The following is a 12,134-nucleotide window of genomic DNA, read 5'->3' on the forward strand; positions in this document are numbered from 1 at the left end:
TGATGCGGGTGAAAGCGTGTTGTGCCTCGGCCGCGAGGGGGAATTGGGTGGACTGGATGAGTGGGCGGGCCTTGTCCGCATAGTTTGGGACCCACTAGGCGTAGTAGAAAAAGAACCCCAGGCAGCGTTTGAGGGCCTTGGGGCAGTGGGGGAGGGGAAGTTCCATGAGGGGGCGCATGCGGTCGGGGGCGGGCCCGAGAAGTCAGTTTTGCACTATACAGCCGAGAATGGCTAACCGGGTCGTGCTGAACACACACTTCTCTTTGTTATAGGTCAGGTTGAGAAGAGTGGCAGTGCGGAGGAATTTATCGAGGTTGGCATCGTGGTCCTGCTGGTCATGGCCGCAGATGGTGACATTATCTAAGTACGGAAAGGTGGCCCGCAAACTGTACTGGTCGACCATTCGGTCCATCTCCCTTTGGAAGACCAAAACCCCATTTGTGGCGCCGAAAGGGACCCTAAGAAAGTGGTAGAGGCGACCGTCCGCCTCGAAGGCCGTGTATGGCCGGTCCGACTTCCGGATGGGGAGCTGGTGGCTGGTCCAACTTCCGGATGGGGAGCTGGTGGTAGGCATATTTCAGGTGAATTGTTGAGAAGACCTGGTATTGCGCAATCTGATTGACTACATCAGATATGCGTGGGAGGGGGTACGCGTCGAACTGCGTGTACCGATTGATGGTCTGGCTGTAGTCCATGACCATCCTGTGTTTCTCCCCAGTTTTAACCACTACCACTTGGGCTCTCCAGGGGCTGTTGCTGGCCTCGATAATACCCTCCTTAAGCAGCCGCTGGACTTCGGACCTGATGAAGGTCTTGTCCTGGGTGCTGTACTGTCTGCTCCTAGTGGCAACGGGCTTGCAATCCGCAGTTAGATTTAAAATGGCAACAAATGACAACCCACAGTCACTGAACAATCAAGAGCAGACATAGCAAAGATTAAATTCTATTATTAACAAAGAGACAGCATTGTAAATCTGCACTGACCTCTTAATATGGGAGTGATGATGGTCGAAAGTAAACTTCCTGCATTTATGGACAGATAGAAGAAAGAGAAGAATTTCCTTCGCTCATAAGCCTGGAATATTGCAACAGAAATGAATGAGTCAGTGCAACTCAGGTCAGGACAGTATATACCAGACTCACTCAATGCAACGTAAAGGTATATTTAATGTAAATATATATATGCCCGCTCCAATCAATGGGTGTAAAGCCAAGTCAACAAATGCAAAATGTGTCTTGTCAATGAGTGTGAAAGTGTCCCATGTACTAATGAGGACAGAATCAATCTGAGTCATTGTCGTTTAGCCCAACAAGTTCTTTCCACACAGCTGAATCTCCGGTAAATCTCCCCTGCACTCTCTCAGAGACGTTGACATCTATCCTAAAGCATGGCGCCCAGGATTGAACACAATTCCCCAGCTGAGGCACAACCAATGATTTATAAAAGTTTGGCTCAACTCTCTTGCCGGTGTTCTCTTTGCTGAACAAGGTAGTCAAGGGTTACGGGGAGGGTGGGGCTGGGGGGGGGGGGGGGGGGGGGGAAGTAGAGTTGAGGCTATGATCAGATCGTATCGAACGGTGGGGCAGGCCCGATGGCCTGACTAGCCTACTCGCGCTCCTAATGCTTGTGTTCTTGTGTGCTCTACTGTAATAGGTCAACGGAAGCAGAAGTCCCGTCACCAGAATTCCTTTTATTTACAAACCCAACAGCTGAACAACAACCATGACCATTCAGTCTGCGGTCTACACCGGGAGTGCAGAGGATCTGTCACTCCCTGTTATATACACAGAAAGGGATTCCCTGATTGGGAATCAGAGAACTCGTACTCTAATTGGCCAATCTCAAAAGGCCTGGCTTAAGTCATTACTTAATTACCTCCCCCCCCCCCCCCCCCCCAAAGTCCGAGGAGCCCCCATGGTCCTTGTGACTCACGGATCTCCTGCTTCGTTTTTGCGCCGGGCCCGGCTCCTCCACTTCGGCCTCCAACGTAGGGGGCGTATAACGGCTAGGCGCCCGTCTTTTAAGATGTGAGCGCCTGAGGGGCGGTTCGCCCTCTGGTGGCAGGGGTACAGCTGCGGCATCATCCACGGTGTCCATATCCGAGTCCGATGTCCTCATCAGTGGTGTTGGAGAGACGTGAACAGTCCAGGTGTTTCTTTATTACATGTTTTCCCACATGTATCCCATACGACACAGGTCCTGTCCTGGCCTTGATTCTTCCTGCTACCCATGTGGGGCCATTCGCATAATTTCTGACCCATACATTTTCGCCCGTGTTGAACTGCCTTTCCCGGCGAGTGTTGTCGTGGCCCCTGCATTGGGCCGCTTGGTGTCGCTCTATTCTGCCACCTAAATTCGGGAATAGTAGGCTCAGCCGGGTTCGGCGTCGTCTGCCCATGAGTAGCTCCGCCGGTGCTATTCCCGTTGTGGCGTGTGGGGTTGTTCTGTAGTCAAATAGCCAGCGTGACCGTTTGGTGTCCAATGATGCTGCTGACTGTTTCTTCAACCTGACTTTTAAGGTCTGGACGGCTCTCTCCGCCAAACCATTCGATGCCGGGTGGTAGGGCGCCGTCCTTTTGTGCCGAATGCCATTCGACTGCATAAATTTTGTGAAGTCCTGGCTGGTGAAAACCGATCCATTATCCGAAACTAACGCCTCCGGGATACCATGTGTTGCGAACGAGGTGCGGAGTTTTTCAATGGTAGTTGTTGAATTTGCAGAGTTCATTTTGCAGACATCTAGCCATTTGGAATGGGCGTTTACTATAATAAAAAACATTGAACCCATAAACAGACCCGCAAATCGACATGAAGTCACGACCATGGTCTCCCTGACCATTCCCATGGGTGCAGCGGGGCTGCCGGTGGCACCTTCTGCTCTTGTTGGCATTCTTGGCATCGACCTACCAATGCCGCTATGTCTGTGTCCAGGCCCGGCCACCAGACATAGCTTCTGGCCAGCATCTTCATTTTTGAGACTCCAGGGTGCCCATGATGTAGTTCAGCCAGTAAGACTCGACGGCCTTGACTTGGAACTATTACTCGAGCCCCCCATAGCAGGATCCCATCTTCCACGGTGATCTGCTCTCTTCTGCTCCAGTAAGGGTGGAATTCCGCCTGGACTTGTCTTTCCATCTCCCCAGTTAGCACCATGCGTTTTATTTTTGATAAAACGGGTCCCTTTGGGTCCATAAACAAATGTTTTGTGCGGCCACAGGAAGGGTGTCCAGGAAATGTAACGTCATTACCATTTCCTCTATTTTGGGTACTAATGGCAGGGCGTCCGGTAATGGCAGCCTGCTTAGTGCATCGGCGTTTGGCTGATGGATTCCTGGTCGATGCTCCAGTTGATACTGGTACGCCGCCAGTAGTAGGGCCCAGCATTGGATCCGGGCCGAAGCTATTGGTGGTATTGCTTTGTCTCCTTTCAACAAACCCAACAATGGCTTGTGGTCTGTAATTATAGTGAATTTCCGCCTGTACAAGTAATGGTGAAATTTCTTCACCGCGAAGATCACAGCCAGTCCTTCCTTTTTGATTTGGGCGTACTTTCGTTCTGCTGCTGCCAGTGTCCTGGACGCAAACGCTACAGGTCGTTCCTGTCTGTTTTGCCCTCTTGTGTGTCAAAACTGCACCAAGGCCATATGGAGACGTGTCACACGTGAGCACCAACTCTTTCCTGGGGTTGTAGTGTGCCAAGACGTTCTTTGAGGAAAGCTGTTCTTTTATCTTCTTGAAAGCCCTGTCTTGGCGGGCGGACCACTCCCAGGCTCGCCCCTTTTTTTAGCAATTGGTGTAGGGGGCCCAAGATGGAAGCTCTGTTCTGTATGAACTTTCCATAATATGTCACCAGTCCTAAAAAAGGCCTAAACTCCTGGATTGTGGTGGGGGCCGGGGCATCTTTAATCGCCCTTACCGATCCTCAAAGGGCGTAGCCCTGATTTATCAACCTTGTACCCCAGATAGGTTACTTGAGGTGCTAGGAAAACATATTTTTCCCTCTTTAGGCACACGCCTGCTGCTGAAAACCTCGTAAGGACTTCCTCCAGGTTTTGCAGGTGTTCTGCCTTTGTTTTTCCTGTAATGAGGACGTCGTCCAGGTAAATGGCAACTTGTGGTAGCCCTTGCAATATATTCTCCGTTGTCCTATGGAATATCGCACAGGCTGACGATACCCCGAAGGCTAATCTTGTATACTGAAAAAGGCCCTTCAGGGTTTTTATCATTGAGAATTTTTGGGACTCTTCGTCCAGCTTCAGCTGTAGATATGCGTGGCTCAAATCCAGCTTTGAGAATAGGAGTCCTCCAGCAAGCTTTGCATACAAATCCTCAATCCGGGGAATTGGGTATTTGTCCAGTTGTGAGTGGCAATTAATCGTTTGTTTGAAATCTCCACAAAGGCGGACCGAGCCGTCCAGCTTAAGGATAGGCACCGCGGGTGCTGCCCACTCTGCAAACTGGACGGGTTTTATTATTCCCTCACGCTCCAATCATTTTATTTCCATATCGACTTTCTGCCTTAATGCAATGGGTACTGATCGGGCCTTGTAGAATTTTGGGACTGCCTCTGGATCTACATGCAATGTCGCCTTTGCTCCCGTTATTGTTCCGAGCCCTTCTCAGAAAACCTCTGGGTATTTGCACAGGAGTTCGCTCAGGCGGCCATTTTCCAGTTGGAAAATGTTTCCCCAATCCAGCTGGAACTCTTTTAGCCAGTTTCGTCCCAATAAGCGTGGCCCCACTCCTTTCACTACCGTTAAAGGCAGCCTAACCAGTTGCTCTCCATAAGCCACAGTTACATGCGTTGTGCCCAACACTCTCAGTGGTTCCCCTGTGTATGTCTTCAGTTTTGCCGAGGTCCTGGTTAGGAATAAGGGTTGGAGTCCAGCACAAATTTTATTGAATACTGTTTCCCCTACCACTGATACGGCTGCTCCAGTGTCGACTTCCAGCAGTGTGGGACGTCCATCCAACCTTATGGATAATTTAATGGGTTTTGATTTCACCATCGTTACACAATTTAGTTGTTCCTTGTCGGAGGTAGGTGGGGCTTCTAGGGTGTGCATTCTCCCGTACACCGGCCTACGTGACCTTCTCCAAGATGATGGTTTTGGTCTTCTGTTTCTCCTTTCTGGCTCCGATCTCTGGCAGCAACTACAATATTTAGCCAGCGAAAGACTGCAGGGGCTGCCGTCTGTCTGGACCTAATTTTTCCTTGCTTGGGAGGGCTTCTGCGAGTGGGCCTGGTTAACTTAGTATCCGAGTCATTCCTGAGGGTGGCTATGCAGTTGCCTATCCCCCCAGCGGTAGTACCTTAACTCAGTTTCACTGGTATGGGTGTCTACCTCCATCGGAGTACCCTGTAACTCAGGCGCTCCGCTTGCCACTTTTTCACTGGACAAAGCCAGCTGCAATGCTTGTTTGCAATCCAGCTCGGCCTCTGCTAACAGACATTTCTGGATTGCTAAATTATATATTCCACATTCCAAACGGTCTCGAAACATCTAATTTCGCGTCAGGCCAAACTCGCAAGCCTCTGCTAATCGCCTTAATCTTGTTAAAACGTTTGTAACTGACTCCCCAGTGCCTCGGAATGCTGAGTAAAACCGGTACCTTCGCAGGATCAGAGGTGGCTTAGGGTCATAGTACTCTTTTACTAAGTCCATCAATTCCTGGAAAGTTTTCGTGTCCGGTGCCTCTGGAAAAGTGAGATTGCGCATAATGGCAAAGGCTGCTGGCCCACACGCGGTCAGCAGAATGACCTTTGCTTTTCATCCGGAATTATATCGTTTTCTCTAAAGAAGTACTTCATCCGCTCTACATATTGGGCCCAATCTTTCACTGCAGGGTCAAAAGAGCCTAACTTTCCGAATAAAGGCATTTTGCCTGTCCGTGGCTTACCCTCAATATGCGGCAGCTGCTGACGAGCAGGTATCCTCGGGTCATTCCGTTTTCCTCGTCGCCACTGTAATAAATCCACGGAGGCAGAATTCCTTTTATTTACAAACCCAACAGCTGGACAACCATGGCCATTCAGTCTGCACTGGGAGTGCAGAGGATCTGACACTTCCTGCCATATGCACAGAAAGGGGTTCCCTGATTGGGCCACTAATCAGGGAACTCGTATTCTAATTGGCCAATCTCAAAGGCCTGGCCTAAGTCATTACATCTACCCAGAAAACCTTGCATCCTGTCACAGCTCTAATGACAGTATAGAACAAAGAACAAAGTACAGTACCACACAGAAACAGGCCCTTCGGCCCTCCAAGCCTGTGCCGATCACGTGTCCTATCTAGACCAGCCACCTGTATCCTTCTATCCCCAGTCTGTTAATGTGCCTATCCAGATAAGTTTTAAAGGTCGCCAATGTATCTGCTTCAACCACCTCACTTGGCAGTGCATTAAAAAAACCTCCCCGCACATCTCCACTGAACCTATCCCACCCCCACCTTGAACTTGTGCCCCCTTGTAATTGCCATTTCCGCCCTGGGAAAAAGCCTCCAACTGTTCACCCTATCTATACCCCTCATAGTTTAATAAACTTTTATCAGAGCGCCCCTCGGCCTCCGTCTCCCTAGGGAGAACAATCCCAGTTTATTCAATCTCTCCTCGTAAAAATATGAATCATTCCATTTCAAACATCTGACTCTCTCAAGGTGCACTTACATGTTCCTCTTCAAACTGGTCACCGCCAAAAGCTGCAACGCAAGGCTTGATGCCACCTGTGCCAACTGCTATGAGAAAGAGGCCAAACATTGATAAGACCCTGAAAATAAACAAAGATTTTTAAGTTTTAGACAGATTGGTAGAGCAGCATCCCCTGAGAAGATCAAAATTAAGCCAAGGCCAAGGGCACTGTTGGTTGTATAATTGCCCAACATTCTTTAGGTTGTGGGTTCAAGTCCCGCTACACAGGCCTGAGCACAAAATCCAGACACTGCAGTTCACTTTGATTTAGATGAGGGAACAAAATGTAATATCTCCAAATGTGCAGATGACACCAATTTGGGTGGGAGTGTGAGCTGTGAGGAGGATGCAGAGATTCTTCATTGTGATTTGGACAAGTTGAGCGAGTGGACAAATGAATGGCAGATGCCGTATGATTTGGGTAAATGAGAAGTTATCCACTTTGGTGGCAAAAACGGGGAGGCAGATTATTATCTGAATGGCCATAAATTAGGAGAGGGGAATGTGCAACGAGACCTGGGTGTCCTCGTACACCAGTCGCTGAAGGTAAACATGCAGATGCAGCAGGCGGTAAAGAAGACAAATGGTATGTTGGCCTTCATAGCGAGAGGATTCAAGTACAGGAGCAGGGATGTCTCGCTGCAATTATACAGGGCCTTGGTGAGGCCACACCTGGAATATTATGTCCAGTTTTGGTCTCCTTATCTCATAGAATCATAGAATTTACAGTGCAGAAGGAGGCCATTCGGCCCATCGAGTCTGCATTGACACCTGGAAAGAACACCCTATTCAAACTCACGCCTCCACCCTATCTCTGTAACCCTGTAACCCCACTTAACCTTTTTGGACACTAGGGGCAATTTAGCATGGCCAATCCACCTAACCCGTACATCTTTGGGCATTTGGCCCATCGGGTCTGCACGACCCTCCGAAAGTGCACCCTACCTCGGTCCGCTCCCCCACCCTCTCCCCATAATCCTGCGCATTGACCACGGCCAATCCACCTAACCTGCACATCTTTGGACTGTGGGAGGAAACCGGAGCACCCGGAGGAAACCCACGCAGACACGGGGAGAACGTGCAGTCTCCGCACAGACAGTGACCCAAGCTGGGAATCGAACCGGGGACCCTGGAGCTGTGAAGCAACTGTGCTAAACACTGTGCTATCATGCTGCCCACATCGGAGGAAGGATGTTCCTTCTCTAGAGGGAGTGCAGCGAAGGTTTACCAGACTGATTCCTGAGATGGCGGGACTGGCGTATGAGGAGAGATTGAGTCGATTGGGATTGTATTCATAGCAATTGAGAAGAATGAGGGGGGGATCTCACAGAAACCTATAAAATTCTAACAAGACTAGACAGGGTAGAAGCAGGAAGGAAGTTCCCTATGTGGGAGTGTCCAGAACCAGGAGTCACAGCCTGAGGATATGGGGTAGACCATTTAGGACAAAGATGATGAGGAATATCTAAACCCGAGAGTGGTGAGCCTGTGGAATTTGTTACCATAGGAACTAGTTGAAGCCAAAACATATGTTTTCAGGAAGCAGTTAGATATAGCACTTAGGGTGAAGGGTTTTAAAAGGATATGGGGGAAAGCGGGATTAGACTATTGAGTTGGATGATCAGCCATGATCATAATGAATATTGGAGCAAGCACGAAGGGCCGAATACTCTTCTCCTGCTCCTATCTTCGATGTTTCTATGTTGCTACTGAGGAAGTGCTATACTATTGGAGGAGGCACTCTTCAGATGAGATATTTAGGGCCCGATTCTCCAGGACCGTGACTCCGTGCACTGGCCAATGGGAAAACCAGAGTGATTCCCGCTGGCGGTGGGAGCAGCCCCAATGTGCCATGCAATAGCACCTGGGAAAACCTTGTGGCTGAGTTGGCCTTTCTGTACCATTTCGTGGCACACCAGGGTCTGTGCTCAACTGAGTGGGGTGGTACGGATCACTGGCAGGGTACCCCTTCCCCACCCTAATCGCTGGCAAAGGCTTCCCCCTCATAATCCCCTTTCAGCTCTCCCTGGCCCCCCCATCAGCCCCCTCCCCTTAGTGCCCCCAAGTCCTTCCATTCCCCCCTTAAACCCTCCTCCCCTCAGTATTTCCCCTTCAGGCCCTGCCCCATGGCAGTGCCAACCTGGCACGTTGCAGTCTGAGGGGTGGAAAGGTGGTAAGTACCCTCTCAACAATTGCTGCCAGGGTGCTGAGGGATGTCCTTCATGGGACATGGGGGTCAGGGGACCTTGTGCTGGGCTGGAGGAGCTCAGGTAGGGTTTTTGGGGGGTGGGACACATTTGTCTGCTCTCCCCATCTGTAGCCTTTAAACCCTTGAAATGGTCAGTCAGTATGTACAAAATAAAGTTTTCTCATAATATAGTGTTATCATCTGTACCCCTAAAGCATTTAACCAGTCACTCATTAGAAATATACGTCCCTCATAATAAAGTGAAAGTGTTCTCATCTGTAGCCCTAAACCCTTCAAAATGGTTGACAGCATGCCAAGCTTAAAGGTCTGTGAGATGAAGGTAAAAGTAATCCATTTAAAGTGGTGGGAACCTTTGAAGTGGTTTTCGCACATTCAATTTCATCGCCCGTTAATGTACAGAAGTCTGTGTGAATGCCTAGCAGGCTGAAAGCTTTGATCTGCATTGCTTACATTCAATTTCATGCCCCGTTTCCTGCTAATAGCTTTCTGGTTGACAGCTCGAGGCAGTTTCAAAGGGGAGATACAAAGAACAAAGAACAAAGAAATGTACAGCACAGGAACAGGCCCTTCGGCCCTCCAAGCCCGCGCCGACCATACTGCCCGACTAAACTACAATCTTCTACACTTCCTGGGTCCGTATCCTTCTATTCCCATCCTATTCATATATTTGTCAAGATGCCCCTTAAATGTCCCTATCGTCCCTGCTTCCACTACCTCCTCCGGTAGCGAGTTCCAGGCACCCACTACCCTCTGCGTAAAAAACTTGCCTCGTACATCTACTCTAAACCTTGCCCCTCTCACCTTAAACCTATGCCCCCTAGTAATTGACCCCTCTACCCTGGGGAAAAGCCTCTGACTATCCACTCTGTCTATGCCCCTCATAATTTTGTAGACCTCTATCAGGTCGCCCCTCAACCTCCTTCGTTCCAGAGAGAACAAACCGAGTTTATTCAATCGCTCCTCATAGCTTATGCCCTCCATACCAGGCAACATTCTGGTAAATCTCTTCTGCACCCTCTCTAAAGCCTCCACATCCTTCTGGTAGTGTGGCGACCAGAATTGAACACTATACTCCAAGTGTGGCCTAACTAAGGTCCTATACAGCTGCAACATGACTTGCCAATTCTTATACTCAATGCCCCGTCCAATGAAGGCAAGCATGCCGTATGCCTTCTTGACTACCTTCTCCACCTGTGTTGCCCCTTTCAATGACCTGTGGACCTGTACTCCTAGATCTCTTTGACTTTCAATACTCTTGAGGGTTCTACCATTTACTGTATATTCCCTACCTGCATTAGCCCTTCCAAAATGCATTACCTCACATTTGTCCGGATTAAACTCCATCTGCCATCTCTCCGCCCAAGTCTCCAGACAATCTAAATCCTGCTGTATCCTCAGACAGTCCTCATCGCTATCCGCAATTCCACCAACCTTTGTGTCGTCTGCAAACTTACTAATCAGACCAGTTACATTTTCCTCCAAATCATTTATATATACTACAAACAGCAAAGGTCCCAGCACTGATCCCTGTGGAACACCACTGGTCACAGCCCTCCAATTAGAAAAGCATCCCTCCATTGCTACCCTCTGCCTTCTATGGCCTAGCCAGTTCTGAATCCACCTTGCCAGCTCACCCCTGATCCCGTGTGACTTCACCTTTTGTACTAGTCTACCATGAGGGACCTTGTCAAAGGCCTTACTGAAGTCCATGTAGACAACATCCACTGCCCTACCTGCATCAATCATCTTAGTGACCTCCTCGAAAAACTCTATCAAGTTAGTGAGACACGACCTCCCCTTCACAAAACCGTGCTGCCTCTCACTAATACGTCCATTTGCTTCCAAATGGGAGTAGATCCTGTCTCGAAGAATTCTCTCCAGTAATTTCCCTACCACTGAAGTAAGGCTCACCGGCCTGTAGTTCCCGGGATTATCCTTGCTACCCTTCTTAAACAGAGGAACAACATTGGCTATTCTCCAGTCCTCCGGGACATCCCCTGAAGACAGCGAGGATCCAAAGATTTCTGTCAAGGCCTCAGCAATTTCCTCTCCAGCCTCCTTCAGTATTCTGGGGTAGATCCCATCAGGCCCTGGGGACTTATCTACCTTAATATTTTTTAAGACACCCAACACCTCGTCTTTTTGGATCACAATGTGACCCAGGCTATCTACACCCCCTTCTCCAGACTCAACATCTACCAATTCCTTCTCTTTGGTGAATACTGATGCAAAGTATTCATTTAGTACCTCGCCCATTTCCTCTGGCTCCACACATAGATTCCCTTGCCTATCCTTCAGTGGGCCAACCCTTTCCCTGGCTACCCTCTTGCTTTTTATGTATGTGTAAAAAGCCTTGGGATTTTCCTTAACCCTATTTGCCAATGACTTTTCATGACCCCTTCTAGCCCTCCTGACTCCTTGCTTAAGTTCCTTCCTACTTTCCTTATATGCCACACAGGCTTCGTCTGTTCCCAGCCTTTTAGCCCTGACAAATGCCTCCTTTTTCTTTTTGACGAGGCCTACAATATCACTCGTCATCCAAGGTTCCCGAAAATTGCCGTATTTATCTTTCTTCCTCACAGGAACATGCCTGTCCTGTATTCCCTTCAACTGACACTTGAAAGCCTCCCACATGTCAGATGTTGATTTGCCCTCAAACATCCGCCCCCAATCTATGTTCTTCAGTTCCCACCTAATATTGTCATAATTAGCCTTCCCCCAATTTAGCACATTCATCCTCGGACCACTCTTATCCTTGTCCACCAGTACTTTAAAACTTACTGAATTGTGGTCACTGTTACCGAAATGCTCCCCTACTGAAACATCTACCACCTGGCCGGGCTCATTCCCCAATACCAGGTCCAGTACCGCCCCTTCCCTAGTTGGACTGTCTACATATTGTTTTAAGAAGCCCTCCTGGATGCTCCTTACAAACTCCGCCCCGTCTAAGCCCCTGGCACTAAGTGAGTCCCAGTCAATATTGGGGAAGTTGAAGTCTCCCATCACCACAACCCTGTTGTTTTTACTCTTTTCCAAAATCTGTCTACCTATCTGCTCCTCTATCTCCCGCTGGCTGTTGGGAGGCCTGTAGTATACCCCCAACATTGTGACTGCACCCTTCTTATTCCTGATCTCTACCCATATAGCCTCACTGCCCTCTGAGGTGTCCTCTCGCAGTATAGCTGTGATATTCTCCCGAACAAGTAGCGCAACTCCGCCTCCCCTTTTACATCCCCC

At 49.2% G+C, this 12,134-nt stretch overlaps 1 protein-coding gene across 2 annotated transcripts in view; it reads right to left on the reverse strand.

The window, feature by feature from the left end:
• Positions 1-12,134, reverse strand: part of slc15a2 (solute carrier family 15 member 2) — a 133,511-nt gene that overhangs the window by 89,658 nt on the left and 31,719 nt on the right. For both annotated transcript variants that reach the window (XM_072469987.1, XM_072469994.1), the window contains 2 exons: positions 6,668-6,767; positions 985-1,075 (listed from right to left, as the gene is read on the reverse strand). In XM_072469987.1, coding sequence (XP_072326088.1) covers positions 985-1,075; positions 6,668-6,767 — 191 coding nt within the window. The remainder of the gene's footprint in view (positions 1-984; positions 1,076-6,667; positions 6,768-12,134) is intronic.

The sequence above is a fragment of the Scyliorhinus torazame genome, chromosome 2 (assembly GCF_047496885.1).
Source record: "Scyliorhinus torazame isolate Kashiwa2021f chromosome 2, sScyTor2.1, whole genome shotgun sequence".
Lineage (NCBI taxonomy): Eukaryota > Metazoa > Chordata > Chondrichthyes > Carcharhiniformes > Scyliorhinidae > Scyliorhinus > Scyliorhinus torazame.